The 22,167-nt window shown below is 36.5% G+C and overlaps 1 protein-coding gene across 1 annotated transcript; it reads right to left on the minus strand.

Annotated features, from left to right (window-relative positions):
- Window positions 1-10,021: 10,021 nt before the first annotated feature.
- On the minus strand, window positions 10,022-21,805 carry b4galt4 (UDP-Gal:betaGlcNAc beta 1,4- galactosyltransferase, polypeptide 4). Its single transcript, XM_036143177.1, has 7 exons — window positions 21,731-21,805; window positions 18,297-18,804; window positions 15,649-15,881; window positions 13,501-13,688; window positions 13,217-13,339; window positions 12,996-13,100; window positions 10,022-11,495 (listed from the first exon to the last, which is right to left on the minus strand). The coding sequence occupies exons 2-7, from the start codon at window positions 18,556-18,558 to the stop codon at window positions 11,360-11,362; spliced, it is 1,047 nt and encodes a 348-aa protein (XP_035999070.1). The 5' UTR covers window positions 18,559-18,804; window positions 21,731-21,805; the 3' UTR covers window positions 10,022-11,359.
- Window positions 21,806-22,167: the final 362 nt, after the last annotated feature.

A 22,167-nucleotide genomic window follows, 5' to 3' on the forward strand; every position in this document is an offset into this window, starting at 1 on the left:
GACGAGCTCTGAAGGAAGAGGAAAGTGGGAGGTTACTCAAGTGAGGGCCTGAAGGGCACAGATGGGAAATAAGGGGGGGGAGGGGAGGGGGGGTGCACCAAGATGGACAACACGTGGTTCTCGTTACTAACTGCCTTGTATTTTATTGTTTTCCTTTTAAATTAGGCTGCAGCTTCAATATAAAAAAACACAGAACGAATCAATGCAATGTGTTGACTTTAAAAGCAGGGCGTTAAATCGAGGTTTCCTCCACAGCTGCACTTCGTGTCTCCCACAAAATCTATTTCAGTTACATCCCTGCACTGGAATGCCAGGCCTGATAAATATCGTGTAATACTGCAGTGTAGTCCTTACATCCGCAGGCCTCAGACTCTCGCAAAACACGAGAAAATTAAAACTCAAAAGTTAATACATTTCATGACTTTGTGGCCAAGAATAACTGAACTGTCCGTGACTAGTACTACACCCATAACCCTGCTCGAACTGCATAAAAAAACATGTAGGGATTAAATATAACATTTATGGAATGTCCGAAAGTAATTTCAAGGTTTTTATATGATTGATTCATCTTGGATAAGAGGCTAGGAGTTCATCTTGTAACTGGCGAGTTGCCGGTTCAAACCTCTGCTCTGTCTGTCTCAGTCGTTGTGTCCTTGAGCAAGACACTTCACCCACCTGGCCTGCTGCTGGTGGTCAGATGGCCCAGTAGCACCGCCAGCATGGCAGCCCCGCTTCTGTCAGTCTGCCCCAGGGCAGCTGTGGCTAAAATGTATCTCACCACCGTCAGCATGTGAATGACTGAATGTAGCATACAATGCAGCTTTGGGGTCCTCAGACTTGATAAAGCGCTATTCAAGTACACGCCATTTACCATGAGAGGGGACAAATCTCTATGAATCTAAAATCTTCAACTCAGCAGGCCGGCGTTGGCTGCCCCCACCCCAGTTTTAAATGCACTTGAGAACAACATGCTGCATCACTACATTTGAGCAGGAGGAGGCAGGGTTGGAGTATTTTCACACCCTTGTTCTATGTCTGCCATCAGGGGTTAAGGCTAGGAGGAGGAGCAGGCCATCTAGCTGGGGTCTGGGCTAGGCTTGGGCTTTGGGTCTCGAGGGTGAATCAACACGGGGGCTGGCACCTCTGCTTTCCTGGGAGTGGGATATGAGGTTCTGGCATGGAGGGGTGGGTTGGGCGGTGTGTACGGCTTCGGTGGGTGGACCAGCCAAGTGTATTGGTGCAGCTGTCATGGCAGGAGTTTGCCATGTGGTTGGGCATCTAAGGGTTTGTGTGGTGGACTCTGGTTGGCCTCGTCTCTGGATGGATGGGTTTCGGGGATGTCAGTATCCATTTAGGCAATGGATACTGACAACATACAGAAAATACTTCCTCCCCTCCTTTACAACTTCCCTGTATGTAAATAGATTATATATTAATGTACTTCATCTTGTCTAGAGTGTGTATTCATGTACGCATTTTTCTGTGATTTTTTTCTCAACTTTTTTAAAATGTTTACTATTGAGAGTATTTTACAGTCTTTAAATATTATTGAAATTCCTCTGTACTATAATATAATTTTTATTACGTACTATGTTACTGCTGAAATTAATAAATCCCACCTATGATGACGATAAAAGTTTATTTTATCTACATATTAATAATTGTATGACTGCTATAGAAGTTTATGTGCTCATTTCTTCCACAATTTAACTGGTGGACCAGCCAATCAGCTCTCTCTGTTTCCGCCGTCTTTCCTACTTAAGACACTCTTAGGTTAGCTAAAAGTCCTTCTCACTACTCCCAACATTTTAAGTTAGGAGCTGCCTGGAGGCCTACCGTCCTTTGTGACTAACTTTTATCTTATTGAGGTAAAATACTAAGAAAAATCTAAGACTTCAGGAAATTCTAAGATTTTTCCTAAAATGACATACCTAAAAGCTACTATTAGTTTTAGGATTCTTTGTGAATACTGGCACTTCCTAACAACGATAACTGAAGAAGGCCTCCGGATGAGAGGGGAAACATTTTGGAACAAGATAAGTTTCCTTCTATTTTTGCACTTTGGAAATACAGTAATACATGAAACAACATCAACATTACTTAAAAAAAAAGGGATTTTGAGTCCATGTCTTATACCCGAATTACTTTTACCTACTGGTATCTCCCAACTCCTCTGGGAAATATATATATATATATATATATATATATATATATATATATATATATATATATATATATATATATATATATATATATATATATATATACATAAATTTTAGCTTTAAAACGAGCCCCAGTCATCATTAGCAACTTGCCGGTGCTCTCGTTGCTCTTTTTAATATCAACAACTTCCATCTGTTCTACTACTTTATGTCTAAGTCGAGCAAACAAGGAAGCAATACTTGAAAGGAAACTTAGTTTGAGAGAACTGCAGCTAGGATAAACTCCAACCTGTCACCACTGAAGTTATTTCAGTGGGCAGAAATAATGCAATAACATAATAATAATAATAATAATAATAATAATAATAATAATAATAATAATAATAACCATTATTATTATGAATTATTATGAATAATAATAATATTAATATATAAGTATTAGATAACATATAATATCATATGAATCTCACATTACTTGGTATATAAAGACCCCTTGGTTGCAAAGTCTTGAAGAAATACACAATGCCTCTTCAAACTGTGGCACAATGTAGGAGCACATTCTAATAATAATAGTGCTAATCATCAATATTTGTCATGACAACTTAGAACATTCCTATGAAAATTGTTCTCTGCATTTAACCCATCCCACAGGGAGCAGTGGGCCGCCACTGTGCGGTGTCTGGGGAGAATTCTGGCGATAAGGGTTTGTCTCAGAGACCCAGAGTGGCAGTCTGTGGGATTCAAACCAGGGAACTTGCAACCTTCCCTGGACGCGAGCAGCCTGTTCTAACTACTAGGCCACCACTCCCTTACACTTCCTACTCTCTTATTTAACGCTGTTTACTTTGACTGAACATTTTACAAATAAAGGCATTGCTGAACTCATTGCAAACACTACAGGCATTCCTTTAAAGTGCAGTAATGGAAAAGGCTGCATTGTGAAAGAAATGATAGTGTGCAGCCTTGTAGAGGTTTTGGTGCTAAAAGTGTTTTGTGAATGTCACATGGCAGAGCAATGACCAGGCCTACCCTCTGCAAAACAAAGGTTTCTTTCTGCACCATAGGAAGAGGACATGACATCATCCTGCTCATACAAAGCCTCAATATCCCACACTTTTTTTAGGCTGGTAAATAAAAAAAGCACAGCATTGTAAATGAATAATAAGGTTTACTTGTATCTTTATTTTTAGTGTTTGAGTACACGTCTGACATGTTATTTGTGTAATGCTTTTCCTAATAGGTTTGCAGCTCATCGGGTGGTCAGTAAAAGGCTTTTGTGTGGAAATGATGTAAGGAGGGGAGAAAGGAAAAATCACTCACTGATACCAGAAACACAAAAATAAAATTGAGACATAATGAATAATTATTGCAAAACATAAATCTTACTTTACAGGTACATCTCTGAAATGGGAATTTCTGTTGTTTAGCTGTTTATGATGGTTTGTAAAATCCTTTTTTTCAGTCAAACAAAGCTGATGTCTCTACCCATTTGGTTTTATTTTATTTTGCATTTTCTATTTAGGTTTTGCATTGAGTATTTTACAATGACACTAAAATGTCTTCCTTGGTCTAATTCAGGACTTTCTAATCCAAAGAGCCCTTTTTGCCCTCTCTCAAATTTAAAAAGGTCAAGGGCCATGTGATTGACTCTTCCAAAAGAGATTACCTAAAGAAGCTGTAGATAAGATATTTACAGTAAAATCAACTTAAATCATTCTCATTTGTCACCTGGGATGGAAGTAACATTCTTATTCCTATAAACAATCGGTTCTCTCTCTCTCTACAATGTCTTCCTTAATTTTTTTTTTTTTTCTTTTCAAACCTAGAGGAACGATGCAGAACGACTTCGGTTCATATGTACCCCTGTGTTTACTTCCTGGTTCCTGAGCAAATCATATGAAAGGTTCCCAAAACAGGGAGCAGCATTTGGTATTTTATCTTGGCAAAACAGCAGCAGCCTGCTAAAAAGGAAGCCAGTGAGAGAAGCGGACCAGAAATAGAACAGAATACAACATACATATCATTTGTAAGTAAAAAATCAGTGGAGTTTCACAGCCACAGGACTGTTGAGTAAATGGTGGGTCTCCGTGAAAGGCATCGTTTATGTGTTATTCCGATTTAACCACTTGGTGTCATTATTACTTATTGTTCCTTTAAGTTATATACATATATAAACAACGGTAAAAATGCAAAATAGAAAAGGGCCCACTGAAGCTGTTCTATATTTGCATAATAGTAAATTATTAGTAAATACTAAAAACAATTAGACTACAAACTTGAACGTTTGAAGTTATTTCAGTAAAACAGTTTAACTAGTACAGTCAAAGGCAATCCTAAACAAATGTGTTTTTAATCTTGATTTAAAGGAAATCAGGGTTTCAGCACTTTTTACAGTTTTCTGGAAGTTTGTTCCAGATAAGTGGAGCATAGGAACTAAATGCTGCTTCTCCATGTTTGGTTAGGGATAAGCTGAGTAGATTTCAGCCAGAAGACCTTAATGGTCTGGAGGGTTGATACACTGATAACAAGTCTGTGATGTATTTAGGTGCTAAGCTATTCAGGGATTTATGGACTAACAGAAGTATTTTAAAGTCTATTCTCTGAGATACAGGGAGCCAGTGTAAGGACTTTAGAACTGGGGGAATGTGCTCTACTTTCTTAGTCTTAGTGAGGACGCGGGCAGCAGCGTTCTGGATCAGCTGCAGTTGTCTGATTGACTTTTTTTGGCAGACCTGTGAAAACACTGTTGCAGTAATCTATTCTACTAAAGATAAATGCATGGATTAGTTTTTCCAGATCCTGCTGATACGTTAGTTCTTTAATCCTGGAAATGGAAATCCTGGAAAAATAAAGTACAGAATTTTCAGCCTTGTGACAAAACTACTAAAAAAGAAAAAAAAATATTCCATTGCTCTCTTGGTTCAATACAGTTTAATTCAAACTGTATTGTCCACTGAGTGGAAATTAGTATTATGCTTTCCCATTGCATTAATCTTGGGGTTCTTCAGTTGTCAGATTTTGATACTGATGTTTAAATGCTAACCTTTTCTGTTACCTTTTAGGGTGGGAAGAACGTTTGAGTCAGAGAAGGAATTACCATAGAAACTGTTAATGTAATATTTTTGTATTTATACGGCATATCTTTTTATATTCAACCTGTACATTCTAAACTATCTACTGCACTACATCATGTGGCCATTTGCACTGCATTTGATTTAACGAGCCAGTCCCAAAACCTTGCTAAAGTCTAATAACATACTTTTTTAATGGAAATTTAGCTGGCAGTTCGACCAGTGCATGTATTTCTTTTGTAATGCAAAATACAGGGATAACAAAGACCTGCTAAAATATTTGCCTGTCATAACAAATGTCGCTAAAACTTTTTGGGGCATATTTAATAAAGGCATAATGCTCAGCCGTTAAAAACATATCATTTAGCAAAACTGAACATCCTCCACAAGTCATTTTACCAAGAGGCGGTAAAATAAATTTGCATGGCCGTAATATTGGCAGACACCTAAAAATTCTGTTTTAGATTCATACTGTCAACTGCATGGATGGTTTATTTGCTCTTTTAATGACAATGGTGGATTTATTTCCATTGGCACACTGTGCGGTTCATGGCCACTTCTTTTTTTATTCTGACGGAAAAATTATGGAAACGTTTTGAGCCTGTAGTATGACACACATGTGGATTGTTCTTTGTCCTTGAGGAACAGAAGGGACTGACATGCTTGGACGTGTATGTTTTATCTCTGCCATTGATGGTTCATAACAGAGAAGCCACAAACCTGTTAATAAGTAGGTATACGGTTAAGAACTTTATTATCCTTGCTTTGAATATTATTTTTGTAACTATTTAGTTCCCTTTCATGAAAGGAGTCTCTAAGATAAACATGTGTGATGAAATGTTGTGCGTTATGACATCGGGAATATCTTATCACATATTACAAACAAACGTTGAAAAATCTATTCTTCCATTTTTTTATTGTTTATTTATATTACTCAAATTTGTCAGCGGTGATAAAATTGCCATTCAATATCTATATGTCAAAATATGTAAAAGAAAAAAATGCACAGGCTACGATGCCCTATTTTTATTCACAGTTGTATGTTTCTCGCATTAAATTAGGAAAGAAAGGCTTAAAGGCTTATATTTTTTTCAGTTTTAACATTTGATCATTTATGCAGGCGTGTGCAGTCATTAGATAAATGTGAAGAAAATAAAGAACAACATGTTTAAATTATTTCAATGCACATTGAAATTCTGAGGGAAAATTTTTCCAAACGACCACATTATTTATCAGAATATTAGTTTTATAATTTATCATGGACAAGTACTAAGCATTACATCTGTCCTTGTTTTAAATTCTGGCTTTTTTGCACCAAGACCTAATGTAGTTTTGATTATTTGGATTTAATGTGAACGTGAACGAACTTAGTAGTAAAACTCACCTCACCTAATACAGTCTACATATATATATTTTTTATTTATATTTTTTTCATAGGAGGACGTTGTGTTCTCAATGGAACCCAATGATAGGACTCGTATACTGCCCCCTACTGGTGGTTCGGCGTATGTTTCACAATTTTCAACAAGCTACCATCCTATTTATGCAACATCTGTAATTGTCTAGTAAATTGCTGTAATTAAGCAAGTTATTTTTATAATGAGGGACATTTTAACCTAGAAATATGTAGCGACACATCAGGGGCACCCTTTAGATGACAGTCAAAATTTTACCGCTGACAAAGATTCATTTCGAACGAGCTGAAAATACCAGAGTACTTATAATGTGCCCTGGAAACACTGCGGGGAAAATTTAAGTAGTCGGTGAATCTCAAATGCCACAAATACTCATGCCACTGTTTTTCTGACCTTATATAAAGATTAGTAGCTGGGTCAACTGGAATGTGAAAGGTGTAAATAAAGTAATTTTGCAATCAGGTCTTGATGTAGTGATTTGTTGAGAGTACAGTGCTGTGCAAAAAAAGAAATCCCCTTATTAATTTTTTAAATATTCAACTCAATTTTAATTTGTTTTAGGTCTGGGTTTTTTTTAGTGTAAAACTAAACTTCATAAAAATAGCATCAAAGCTACAGTCAAACAAATTGATGAGATGTTCTGGGGCTGTAGAATGTAGGACCTGGACAACTTGCTATAATTTATGAATTCTGCTACGTACCAGAAATATCCTGAAGCAGAATGTTCTGCCATTGGTTCCTGATTGAAGCCAAAGTTTAACACGGTTATGTTTGCGATGGCGTAGCGTGACCTTAACCTTAAAACTCTCCAAAGTTAGCTGAACTGAAACTATTCTGTAAAGTCTTCACATTGGGCCAAGTTGGTTTGTTAAGAAAATGTGTCTGATCATCTGAACTTTTGCATGTCTAAAAGGAAAAACAGAGAAAAATCTCAGGGGGGAAATATTTTTCTAAAGCAGTGTACAAACAGATGTTTAGACGTTCTATTAAAACATCAACAACAAAAAACATCAATAGAGTCAATTACATAAACTACTTTTATTATTACCTTATAAAAGCCTAAGAATACATAAAAAAAGGATTTCCATAACCACACTCGCACTTTTGACACATCCACCCAAAACCAACAAGCTTCGAAAATAAATGTTTCAAGAGTTCACGCATTGTTTTGAAATCTAAAACGTCAGTTATCTTGCTGAATGATTTTCTTTACCCGTCTCCACATTAATTCTCCCAATAAAAGGTGTTCAGTTAGGAGAGATTTAAAGAAAAAAAGAAATCAGTGAACATTTAGACTTTAAAAGATGTGGCAAACTTCTAGATCTAGAGCATACTGCCAATTTATAAGGAGTGCAAAACTATTTCTCACACATAAAATTTTCTTTAATAAAAAGCAATCGTTGGCCATTCTGAGACATTCTGACACAAGCATACAAGGAGTGACCTGGTAACGGCAACAGTATAAGCATAGGTACACCCCTCTGTCTTTAAAAACAATTTAAACAACAAAAGTGTCTAAAAAAAATAACAAAACAAACAAAAAATTAATCATTCAATCGATTTGACAGTTCTCAGAAGCATGCAACAATAAAAGCAAATATTCACTTTTTAACTTTGGTAAAATTTTCTTCATATCAAAAACAATAAGACTATATTAATGATTTTCTTTATAAGACAGTGGTAGACAATCCTTCACCAACAACACCCAACAAATAAAAGAACATAACACTCTAAAAATGATTTAAAAATGTTATTTTAATTTTGGCTTACTAAGTCGCTCCTTATAGAAACTTCCTAATATGATTGTAATCATCACTTAAATTATTAGAGCATATTTTTTAAATATGCCAAAAAACAAAAGTATAATGTTGTATTACTCCGGAGTGGTAAAACTCACAATGCCAATTCATTGTGAGTTTATCAATATCAATATCATAATTATCAATCGGACTGCAAGCACAAGAAAAATTTGGAAACTTCAAAGTAAAAAATGTCAGTGTTATTACGAGACTACCTTTAATGGAAAGAAATCCACCACTAAAGCCACTATACCGTCTCAAACTGCATTATTTGGTTCATACTGATAAATGTGTAAATCTAGTCTGATGAAGCGTTGTATTTCAGTTTAAGGCTCTAATCTGTGGAATAATCTGTCAAAACAAACGAGTGCAGATACATTTTTAGTTTTAAGAAAAGAGTCAAATGTATTAAGATGTCAAGAAATAAGGAAATATAGTGACATAGTGGAGGCCTGTATTCTTAGAAGAATATTATACTTTCTTTCCTCATTGCTTGTCTTTTCTCCAGAGGGATGTGTTTGGTTGGTCGGCTCCATATTTAGTTTATCGTGGTCTACTAAACTGATATTTTTCTTTCTAATACTTTTCATTCATTCTTTTTCAACCTTGTCACAATTTTATCTGTGATTAAACTTAATTAAATTTCATAAATAAATAAAAAATTACTGTATCTAGTAGCCTTTTTTTTTTTTACCCCATTCAGGACAAAGACGTTTTCACTGTCATATGCTGTCAAACCGATGCCGACCCAAATTCCCAGTCTGTAACTAGTGATCATGTTTACATTTTAATCACTTGGATGGGCTCTGGACGACTTTTAAACTCTGTTTATCGGACCTCTAGTTTCTTAACACAATACTGGACAGTACGTCATAAAAATGTCCATCTCTAAGTAGAGTCACAATATTAACTGACTCTGCTGGAGAGATCATAAGACAACAGTAAGTAATGTAAAGGCTTTCCCGACACAGTCCCTCTCAAAGGTATGTATATATTTATTTGCCCTCTTTCTCAAATAGTGCCCTGTTGTAATCAAACTTCTGTATTTTATTGGGATTTGATGTGATATCCACCCATTCAAGACCAGATCCAGGAGAAGGGCAGCTAACATTGCAGTCTGCCCTACTCATCTTGGTCGCAGGTTATTCCGACTGTTACCTTTAGGGCGGCGCTACAGGGCACTGATGGCTAAAACAAGACGACAAAGAGCAGGTTTCTATCCGCAGGCAGTGTCTCTGATAAACACAATAAACACCTTACAGCCAGGGTAGCCACCAGCTAAAAGTTACACTTCAAGTATGAGAGACCAAATGAGGGGAAAAAAATCCAGGAAATCCCATTGTAGAATTTTTTAACGAATATATTTAAAAAATGGTGGAAAATAACAATTTGCTCACCCACAAACAACCAAGATGTCTAGCCCTCACATATCTGTAACTTCTACTTTAAGAAGTTCTTCTGCCTTCCACTCGTTACCTGTATTAATGGCACCTGTTTGAACTCCTTATCTTAAAAAAATAGCGAGCCCAAAAAAAAAAACACGACTCTACAAAAAACACAGCAAATTTACAAGAGACTTTAGACCAAAAAAAACAAGCATACTTGGCAACAGGGCCAAAAACCATTTCACATGATGACCGTAGCTATTAGCAGTAGCCTGGTACCAAATACATGGAGGACACGTTTACATCACCACATTTATGAAACTCCACGGCTTCCGTAGCAATCATTACGCGCTTAAAAGCGAGGTTGCTTGTAATTCATTTAGTGCTCCACTAGTTGGTGCGCCAGTGTAAAACTCTTACACACTGGGGCTTTAAGGGAAGAATAAACGGGGCCATGCATCGTAAATCGTAAAAGTTTAAGCCAAAACCTCCTTCTTTACTTATTACTTACTTATCCACCATAATTTACAAACAAATACTTTAAAACCCCTACAATTTGATTTCCTGGATCTTTTCTCTCTCATTTTGTCTCTCATAGTGGAAGTACCTATGATGAAAATTACAGACCTCGCTCTGATGGATTAAGTGAATGGGTCATTAGCAAGACTTCTGCAGAACTTGATTCTGCTGTGTTAGAGCAGAAGAAAAACATTAAGTGTGCCAGAAAAGCGACCCCCTTTGTTTCCAGCATAGAAACAGAATCTAGTCAGAGTTGATGGGGAACTGGGTGGAGCTACATGGCTAAATAGGTGAAGAAAACCTGTTAAAGGCTTAAGTCTGGGGTGAGGGATCCCGTTCCAGCAGAACCCTATGACAATGCTACCAGTGCTACAAAGGAACAATGAAGATTAAGTTTATTCAGGTATTAGACTGGTCTGTACCTAAATCCAAATTGATGTTCACAGACACACTGACTGAAACACAGCTATTCTACAGAGAGAATAGCTGAAAAAATCCAGTTAGACCATATGTGTGAGGTCCTTTTATGCAGGATATTAAGAACATCAATTTATCTAAAATAGGACGCCAAAACATAAACCAGTCCAGTGTTGCCATTATGACACTGTAAGATAAAGTGTTTAAAAAGGCTCACCTCACAATGTAATCTCTGGCACCTTGATCTATGTCTCTATGTAACATCCTATTAGCATATAGTGGCGGTGGACAAACAGGCAAATAATAAGGCATAGGTGTGATGATAACAACAGTTTAGAAAAACATTGAAAAACAACTGGAATGACAGCTGCAGTAAAATATTCTTTAAATGGAGATGTAATTCCTAACAACAGGAATTTCTAGGAATAAAGTATGGAATGATATGCAAAATTGTGTTAAATATCTGGATATCGTTTTAACACGCTAACAAAAGGACATTTAAGTTTGTTTGTCATCTTGTAACTTTTCAGCACACAGTGGTCTTGGTTTCATAGAATATAAAGAGGATAAAGCTGTTTTCTTTCAGAGACCTCAACTTTGTGGCTGACCAATGTCCACAGTAATGTTCACATAGAGGGGCATCCTCTCAACTGATACAATTTTATACGAGCAGCTGTTGAGTCCATCGTTTCTCCACATCTTTGTCGTTTGTCCTAATAACCTCATCCTAGAAGAAAAGAAATATTGTAAATTGCACTCAAAATCCACATATTTGAGTAGACTGAACAAGCTGAAAGAAAAAATAAAGTAAAATAAAATAAAACTGTGTCCAGTCTAAATTATTGGCATTAACACAATCAATATCAGGCAAAATGTTTCAACTGAATTTTAATGCTATGAACAGTAAATGCTGCACCATCATAAAAAGGTAAATATTGTCTGCGTTTAAAATTTATTTATTTTTGTAATATTTAGGATTTACAGATAAGAAGATTCATCAAATGGCGGATAAAGAAGTTTTAATTTACAAAAATACAAAAAAAAAAAGCCAGAAACACATTTCTTCATATGTAACGCATTATTACGTGTAATTTCATTTCCAGCTACAAATCTGTCAAAATCTCACCTAATTGTCACAAATAAACATATATGTGCTACTGCTATAAAATAGATGTATGCAATAGTATGGCAATAATCCAGTAACAAAGTTACTTAATCCCTTGATATGTTATGCAGATGCTCTGTCTACATCCATGAAGATTGACTCACCTGGATATGCTGAATGCTTGGACTGGTGGACAACTCAGCTAATAATTATCTAACTAATTGAGGGCACTTATAGACCGTGTATATAGTCTTTTACCCTGAGATGGTCAGGCAAATAATTATGAAAAACTAAAAAAAAAAAAAACAGGACGGTGACACCATGTCCAAAAGGACACTTACTCAGATCTTATCAATACATTATAAAATAAAGCTTCAAGTTCACTAGCTGTATTTCCAAAGGGGGGAGGTTTTTTTTTTTTTTGTATTAATATGGAGAATTTCCTTGACCACCCTGATTAACAGCTCCTACTTTTCACATCTTATTGGTTTGGAAATGTTAATGGAATTATTAAAACTTGATGTATCAAAATCACCTCTGACCTATCTCTTTTCTATGTAAGCAGCTGTATTCAGGGAAAAGACGGCTACGGTCTGCTCTGGTTAAAAACAAGGTGAACGCTTGTGTATTTTCTGTGTGAGACTGCAAATGTTTGGGTTTGAGATGTTTGTGTTATGTATGCTCTGGAAAGCCGATATAGCAGAGTGTGAGAAGGAGATAAGACAGATTTGGAGGAGACCACGGCTGAGGGCAGACAGGGTGTGATTAATTTATCTCTGTTGTAGTTCTCAATAAAGTGCAGGAACTTGATGGAATCACCGTTCCTTTTATTTCACTACTGCGGCTATAAGATTCAGCAGGTTTTGTGGTATGCAACTGGCTTTTCCTCATTCCCTATTTATATATCCTTTCTATTTAATGTAACTCATAATGTCCAATTTCATAGGTACATTGGTAAAACAGAACAGAAAACCCTGATACTGTCACACTGAAATAAACTGCAGCAATATATTTTATTTCAACACTAAACTCTTTATTTGAGACTGGTCCGGTTCTAAAAAAAATCTGTGTGAACAAAACTACAGGAATAATTTCTTTTTTTATTTATTTATCAGCACTGACCTGTTTTTGTTGATCTGATTTCCCGAGTCTCGTTTGTGAAACACCATGGTATAGCGTGCTACATCAGCAGGGGGGCGTACGATCGTCATCTTTTGCAGTTCAACCCTGTAAAGCAGACCCGCATGAATCGAAGAACAAGTCATTGTAATGGACAACATCTGCTCCAGATGTAACAACATACAGATGATCTGTCTTACTACCAGTATCCTAATATCTCTCACCTGACCCGAAGGTCGTCATCCTCCCCACCCCATCCCCAGTAGTTGTTTGAGAACCCATTTACTTTTAAAAACTGGTCCTTGGTCATGGCAGTGACTCCACCAAAGTAGCCTTTGTAACGGAGTCTGAGGGGAAAATTAAAGATGTTTTATTTAATAGTAAGTAACAGACCTGAAAGTGTTCACCACCCAAGCATGTCACCAGCACTGTTGTTTATTATAAAAGTGTGCAGAAGGAAAACCACTCAAAACTTCCCCGCTTAAAAGACATTAATTCATATACGTACTTATATCCTGTAACGTTGCGGCCGACCACCAAGTGTTTGGGCTGCTGATCACAGATGTACAAATTGCGATCATTCTCAGGAACCAAGTCCACATCATGGAGGATGAAGCACTCCCAGCTAAAGTCCTTAATTGCTTCCAAATACCCGACATTAAGTAACTTGGCTCGATTAAAAATTGCATCACCGGCCTTCAACAAAAGACAAAAAGCAAGGAAGAAAAATGAAAACTAAATCTAGGCTTCAATGCATAGCTCACACTGCAAATATCCATTTATATTACTGTAATCATATTTATTTTTTGTCTATACTTTACTAAATGACCGTGATTATGATTAAACCTATAGTGGCTTCATTAAAACAAACCCAGCACAGGAAACTGAAATGCATAGAAAGACAATTTGAAGAAGATTTAGGATTTTCTTTTTCTGGCAACATTTTAAAAATTCAGATCCGGTTTTTTTACAAATGTGCATAAACTGAAACACAACAAAGGTGACAGAAAATTACCAAAAAAAAAAAAAAAAATAACATGTCAAAGCTTCCTGTCAGTTCATTAAACCTGAGCTGCAAAAGAATTTCCCTGCTTTTTTTTTTTAACACATTTTCATACAAGCAGGAATTCATCAATAGGATTTTCATATTTTCCAGTTAGCTCTCTCAACAGAGTTTAGCTTTATCTGTGCGTTTGAAGATTTACATTCTCTTTCAGATTGTTTGCCTCTGGCGTGTCGGAGAGACATATTTGCTTATAGATAATTTGCCTTTAGGAGGTGATGTTGACCTTCAACATTTGCCAACGAACCATCAGCACACAACATTCCTTGCTAAGTTTTAAGTCTAAGTGATCTGCAGGGTTCTGTTGAGAATTAAAAATATATCTTAGTTGGGGTTACTGAGTAAAGCAGAGTGGGGTCTGTCCTTTCCTGTTCCAGCGTAAGATAAACATGGAGTTTTATTGCCCTGAGGGGGTGGTCAGCAGGAGAGGGGGTCAGTCATCCTCCCTCTGAGCATGCAGGAGGAGTTTTAAAGTTAATAAAAGGAATGTCTTGGTAAAACTTACTTCAGACAGACAGATTTATCCACCGGTGAGAACAACATCTTGTAATGGTATGTAACTCTGTCTCCATATTTAATTTCTATGAATTAAATATGTATTTTAACCGTTCTACCTCTGATCAACGATTCCTTATTTTATTGTCAAATCTTAAACCGGGGTAAAAATGGGCCTTTAGTAGCGAAGCAGGATTAGGCCAATAATAAAAATATCACAGTTCCTAAACATTTTCAGCAGAATGGATCCGTGGGAGGAAAGATCTTAATAAGTAGAATAAATGATAATTCAAGTACAATAACAATAAATATAGTGAATACAAATTAGGCCAAGAATAGTTGGTTAAGCTTGTGTTGCAAATTGCAGTTGACTAATAAAATTGATTGATTGATTGATTGATTGATTTCGATTGTAATGCAAATTGCAGTTGACTAATAAAATTGATTGATTGATTGATTGATTGATTGATTGATTGATTATCACAAAATGGTCTTTGATCCAGCATCTTGACTGGTTCTCTGTCATCTTTAACAGTTAAGAATAATAACTGAGGCCAATTCTATTCTTTACATACATCGATTTTACTGTATCATTCCGATACACCTAGATCTTAGAAGAGCTTCTTTGGCCCCAGTTTTTGCATTTCCCCCATCCAAACACATCACGAGGCACTTTTTTTATTTAACACAAGTTTTCTAGTAGTTTTTTGGTTCATGATGAAACCTAAAGGATGTCAAGGCTTTAAATGCGACCACAATCACCTGATCCGCCCATAAATTGTTACACTGTTCCCAGTAAATAGACTGACGCCTTTTTTCCACTGTTAAATATTATCCACTGTACAATATTTACTCTGGTATTTACTTTTCATCTCCTATTCCTGTCGTTTCTTTAGAGCTCATTTTGATTTGATTAGTTTGTTCCATTTTTTCCTTCCTCTTTTCATTGCAAATAATTGTGTGTAACTCTGTGTCTTTGCCACTGTCACACCCGAATTTCCCCATTGCGGGGAAATAAAGGAATCCTTATCTTATCTTACAAAGCAAGCGTGACCTCCAAGCATTAACTGACTTCACATAAGAGCTGCAGAAATGTACCTGATGGATGACGTAGATGGCATAGTGCAGCTGCTGCCGCTGCAGAAAGGGGTGCAGGTGATGCAGGAGGTAGAGGAGGTGCTTCTCCCGGTTGCGGTGCGGGATGAGGATGGCTACGCTCTGCCTCGCTTTACAGTCCGCGGGCTCATACGCTCCTTTAGCCACTCCTTTGTTTTTGCTCTCTACATCCTTGAGATTCAGCGAAGACTCAAAGGATAGCTTCGAAGCTCCCACTGCAGACGTAAGGTTTACAAATTTAGGGCGGATACTGAAGTCAGCAGAGACCCGTTTTCAGTTTGTGCTTATCTGAAACACTCACAGAAATCAGGGCATACGTCATAAATCCAGCTTAAAAAAAGGTAGCATTTATAGTCGCATTGGATAAATTAGTACGTGTGTGCTAACGAGGCTCGTTTGGCAGATTAAAAGTAAAAAGTAAAGTAGAAAAAATTACTTTAAGCAGGTATTAAACATACAACCACAAAAATGCTCTCTATTGGTCTAACATAATAATCTAATCTTAAATGCTGTTTGCATTAACTGTAAGCGAAAAATTATCATAATTAACAGACATAAAGATTGTTAGATAACAGTATGTGCGTAATGAACCTATATGATGTGTTTCATGTAGTAAATTCAGCTACTGAAGTAAATTAACTTTTCAACAATATTCTAATTTATTGAATATGATTGTATAATGGGTCCAGATTTAAACAGCATGGTCGGGTTCTTAAACGCCTTTTCACTTGTTCTTTTACAGCTTTAAGGAAACCTAACAGGGAAAACGGATGTTTTGTTGACCTAATTTCCTACTTCTTCTACTCACTCTTCCCAGCCACTATGGAAACTCTGGATGACGCACAGAATCTGCAATTGTGATTCACGTTTCAATTCACGTTTCATGGTTTCAAAAGGAAACACTCTGAAACTGCAGGTTCGTTTAAATTTAGTTTGGAAACTCGTGTTTTTTTTAACAAAGAAACTAAAATAATTGGTGCAATAAAAAGTAGTCAGAATTAAACGATACATTAAAATAGACTAAACAATGAAATGATTATTTAAATAGTGCAAATAGTGACCATGAAGATAAATAACCCTTTCTACCTTTAATGGAACATACACCCTGTTCAATTCACTGAAAACCAATCTGTTAGGGGGAAATATAAAAAAAATAGAACGGCAATAATCTGTATTACGTTTGCACCCATGACAAATACGTTGTTGAAGCACCCTTTTTGTTGCATTTCAGAGTCTATCATCATGTCACATCTTGACACACTTACCTCTCTGCCTGACAAATGTTGCCCAACTCTAACAGATTTCTGTCAGGACATCTGCTGTTCAGGTGAACCCACACATTGTCTTTCAGATTTAGTCTAGCGCTCTGACCAGGCCACTACCAAAACCTCAGTGAAAGCCATTCTTTTGTTGATTGGGAATGTATGCACAAACTAGGGCTGGGCGATAAATCGATTTAATCGATTAATTCGAATTTACAATTCTTTAAGAAATCTGGATTTTATTTTGCCAATACACTCATTGGGTTTCCATGAAGAGAACAGCATGTGATGCTGGATATATGTTTAGGCAAATATATTGTCAAAATATTGTTAAGTGGAAACTTTTTTTTACCATAATACGAGGTATTTCATTTACTTATTTACTTTTTTTTTTAACTTAGTTTGAAGTTCACAAGTGCAGTGAAGCCTGTTCTTAGCTCAATGTGTAATACCACTAGCAGCAAATGTTTTGTTATATTTTCATTGTTTATGATGGCACGGCTACCATCTTGTTTCACAGCATGTTTCACAGCTTGTTTTTAGTTGCACTTTGAATTCAGGTCAACTCCCTGACGAAATGGTTGACATAAATGCAAGGTTTTAAAATAATTTCTTTAATTTCTTTTTATGAAACAAAAAGGAGGAAAAAAAATCGATTAATCGGATTTGGTATAATAAAATCGGAGATTTAATTTTTAATCCATATCGCCCAGCCCTAGCACAAACTAATGCTAATGCAAAAAAAAAATTGATTTCAGGTCAAAATAGGCTGGTAACTGGAATGGTTCATATCTTCATCCACCATGACTAAGATCCAGCGCCATTTGAAAAATAGCTGCCCTAAAGGATGATGCCACAGCCGCTGTGTATCCGGTGAGGCTGTGAGGTTAAAGTTGCGTCGATGACGAGTTTTTCTTGAACCACCTACACCTTTCACAACGTTTCCTTCCATTAGATCAAAGCACATTCTTCCCAGGAGGTTTTGGGAGGCCTTTGCCTTCCCTCCTGTCTGGTGACTACTAGTCCAGACATATGGGAGATTGCTGCCATATGTAAAACACACCAAGTATTAGAAACATTATAACTGATGGCAAAAGTAAACTGAAGAACACTCAGTGCTGAAAAATGAAATTTTTACAATTTCCCTATTATAAAAATCGACACTGAAGATATTCTTAATATCTCATTGTTTCAAGTCTTAATGCCTAGCGTTTCAACAGGGTTGGAAAACCTTTGAAGAGCCATGTTCTATGACTTTGATCTTGCCATAAATACCAACCAAGATCAATGGCCCAAATCCTTTTAGTCAAGATGTAGATAACAAGAGATTTATTGCCATCCTAATTGAAACCTTTGGCATATACATACCTAGCAATGGAGATTCCTTTGGGCACTCGTCTTTTTCTGTTGAAAGGTTCCAGTGACCGGGCGCTCTCGTCCACGAGTTGAGCTTATCCCTCAGTTTGTCTTGTCTAACAAGAGTTAGTGTGGGGTCAAAGTTAAAAGAGATGGTTTTGTCAGTCTCCCCAGAAAAGGTGGCTATCCAAGCCAGCACTGACAACAGGAGCCCGATCAGCACAACATATTTGCCCCTTCGTGAAAACTTTTTGGCGGCTGTACACAGACCCATGACTCTGCCGACGTGAACCGCAGCAGCGGTGACTGTGGCTCCTTTTTGTGCGTGGATTAGGAGATTCCCATGCAGGACATTACAGGACAAAATACTGACGGTCACACAATCAGTGATGAGTCATCCCATGCTGGTGAAACATGCTGATTGACTGTAAGGTCAACAAAACTCCCGAAGTAATCCCTTTTGCTCAATAGTCTGAAAAGATAAAAAGTTCCAGATCCGCGTCCACAGACTCTTCGACGACTGTGAACAGATTAAAGGAAGAAAAAGGTTAATATTAAGGAGGTTGATTTCCATCAGAATGGAGAACAGACAACCTGATAGAAAAGGTTTTATTTCTATAATATTTCCCAAAGAAATAGTTTAAAACAACACATTGATTGACTTGTGAAAAAGTGTTTGCCCAGTTACATATTTTTTAATCTTCCTTTGTTTGTTGTTAGAATAGCAGACAAAAAAAAAAAATTGGGCAAACGCAAAATGCAGTTCTTAAAGGAATATGTAATTGAATTAATGTAAACAAACTATCCAAAACAACCTGGCCCTATATGTGTAAAAAGTAATGACCCCCCCCAACCCTAACAGCTGGTTGCGCTACACAGAGCCACCGCTGGTGACACACGTTCATGATAAACAGTCTTGTTTTAATGCAGTCAAATGGAAAGGCTCTTCAAACATGAAGGGCCTGTTTTGGGTGCCACAGCATGCCAACATCATTTAAGCACAAACTTTGACTAGGTCAATACAAAATTGCTATTTTACCATTGTATTTGTTTAATTGCTGAAATATTCTGGCAATAATTTGAAGTTTATTACTATACTTCATCTCTTACGGTTTGTTATTTTATCTCAAATGTACAAATTTAGATTTTATCTGTTTATCGCAACTCAAGTTATTAATAATCTTTGCAAGTAATGTCATGTTTTTTTTTACAATATCGCTATTTAATATTTGCTGGTGAAGATTCTCAGTCATCCAGGTCATGGTCATTCCAAAAAAAGTTAAAAACAAAGCAACTGGACTTGTTTTCCGTAGTAGAAGACGCTTCGCTTGCTCTCCAGGAAGCTTTCTCAATTCAATAAGTCTGGAGTAATGTGGAGTAACAAGCTTTATACCATTGCCAAACAATGGCCTTGTAATCAAAGCCATTAGTTATCTAAGCCATTAGTTATCTAAGCCATTAGTTATCTAAGCCATTAATTATCTAAGCCATTACAAGGCCTTTGTTTGGCAATGATATAAAGCTTGTTACTCCACATTACTCCAGACTTTTTGAATTGAGAAAGCTTCCTGGAGAGGAAGCCAAACGTCTTCTACTACGGAAAACAAGTCCAGTTGCTTTGTTTTTTACTTTTTTTGGAATGAGCCATTTAATATTTTATTCCTCATTATATAAGATGCACATCTCTAGAGCGTCCTCATTAATTTACATAACTGCTCCACACTCCCCTGTAACTGATGGATTTATCTTTCTTGATTTCCTATTGTAAATGGTAAATGGCTGGCTCTTGTATAGCACTTTATCAAGTCCCAAGAACACAAACAGCTTTATGCTACAGTCATTCATGCGTTCACGCACACATTCACACAATGACGGTGGTGAGCTGTGTTTCTTTGTCTTATTAACAACATTATTACTTCTGTGTCTGTTTAATTGGTTTGATCAATTATCACGCGTGTCTCTAATGTTTTTTTTGTTTGTTTTTAAAATATCCTTATGTTTCTATAGCACTATATTTTAGACTTAGTTTCTATAAAAAACTCCATGCTCCTAACTTTTCCAAATGTAGGTAAAACACGTTTGGCAAGATTCAACTTTCCTTAATCTGCAGAAACCCATCTAAGAGACATTAAACTATGACCAGCATAATGAAAGAGTCAAACATGGTTCATATATATTGTCCATTTTACAAGTCAATGTTTCTGACACTTTTGGAGTCAAAATATTTCAAAAAGCATCATAAATTACATAAAAACAATGTTTAAAAAGATATAATCTCATACTTTGAAAATGAAAATTGGATAACTAATTAAGCGTCCGTGTTTTTCTTCCTCTTCTGCATTTGTGTTAGTTTACAACTACATCAATAGCTGAACATGGACCTTGGTTTATTATTCAGTCTCTTTTACACTAAGGCTGTTACACTGAAAAGCACGACACCTTCAAGTTTATCACAGTCTAAATTATCCTTCTTTCTCTGTAGAAACGCCAGGATATAACACGGGGCTGGACAATTAATCGCATTTGCAATATAGTCGCAACTTCAAAGAACGCAATTTCCAAATCACAGCGGTGTGCAATTATTTTTTACACTTCTTGTTTTAAATAGTCCTTGTTTACAAACGTCTTTTATCTACAGGCCATTTTTGTTGCTTGCGGTTAATGCAGATAAATATCTAAATTAAATCGCAATCGTAATTATCAGTCGAAATACAGCACATTTTTGATTTTTGGCTAAATCGTACAGTCCTAATAAAACACTGAGGGTCAACCCTAGCCATCAGCTGGCGGAACTAACACTCACATTAAAACGATAATATGCAATATGTGATCGCAGCGCTATTTTTTTAAAAAAAAAGCGTTTGTTTCTATCTGATGCTACGCATGCACACGTAGCGTAAATGCAGAGTTAGGGTTTATGCTGCAGAGTCTACAATATAAAGAAAAACTCGAAGTTAGTCGGCTGATCACATTTAAACACACCGTTTCTGCCTGTTATTACTGTCGTTACTGTTGAGAACTGTTACAATAAAACGAAGATAAACCCTTCATCTCCTCTCTATCCTCGGTGGTCTTCGCTGACAACAGAGACATGCTAGCCTCAGTTAGCTTGTCATTGTCAATGTAAATTGACTGAAGCTGGAACATCACCTTACACCACCGGCACCACCTGTCTGTTCTCGTTAATCTTGGTGTTTTATAAAAAAAAATAAGAGTTTAATTTGCAGCTGACCTCCGACGTAATGATTAACCTGCTGGCTAGCAGAAGAGTGCGGATCTAATATCCCCTACGCCACCACTAAGTGCTTTTCTTAAGTTAACGTTTAAGCGTGATGATAACAACAAAATGTGGCGGTAATCAATCACAGATTAGCGCAATTAAAGGATAAAATTGCATTTCTGCTGCTATAGATATTATTGTTACGGGCTTAAACAGCAACCCTTACCTTTCCAGCAACTTTTAACGCCAGCTAAGACCAAATAGAAACGTGCAAAGTCAACACAGCGACATGAACTTCCGCTTGCAGTATTTTCAAAATACATTTATTATACTTTTTATTTTATTCATTTATTTATCCTTTTTCTTTCTTTCTAGGAATCACGTTGAGCATGAAGGATTTTTAGTAAGTACGGTAAGTATACTACTGTTGCTGTTGATATTTATGTGTTGCCGAACTTTAACAGACATTTAGCTTTAAAATGTATTTTGTTACGTTTTCCTGCATGTTTAATCTAAAAACTTGAGATGTGTCATGATGAGATATTGTAAAAGAATTGTGCGTAAAAAGTCACATAGTCCAGCGTGTTTCGTATTTCCTTACTTTCACGTTCATATACAATTCTGTTTACGAGACTCACACAGAAGATATTGCTTTATTTTTAA

This window comes from Fundulus heteroclitus, chromosome 11 (genome assembly GCF_011125445.2).
Source record: "Fundulus heteroclitus isolate FHET01 chromosome 11, MU-UCD_Fhet_4.1, whole genome shotgun sequence".
Taxonomy (NCBI): Eukaryota; Metazoa; Chordata; class Actinopteri; order Cyprinodontiformes; family Fundulidae; genus Fundulus; species Fundulus heteroclitus.

Excerpts from the sequence above, each read along its gene's own strand:
- b4galt4 (XM_036143177.1), bottom strand. The coding sequence starts at position 18,558 with ATGGGTCTGTGTACAGCCGCCAAAAAGTTTTCACGAAGGGGCAAATAT. Across the intron at positions 13,340-13,500 it reads CGCAACGTTACAGGATATAA|ACTCCGTTACAAAGGCTACT; the intron begins GTACGTATATGA and ends TTTTCCCCTCAG. Across the intron at positions 13,101-13,216 it reads GATGACGACCTTCGGGTCAG|GGTTGAACTGCAAAAGATGA; the intron begins GTGAGAGATATT and ends TCTGCTTTACAG.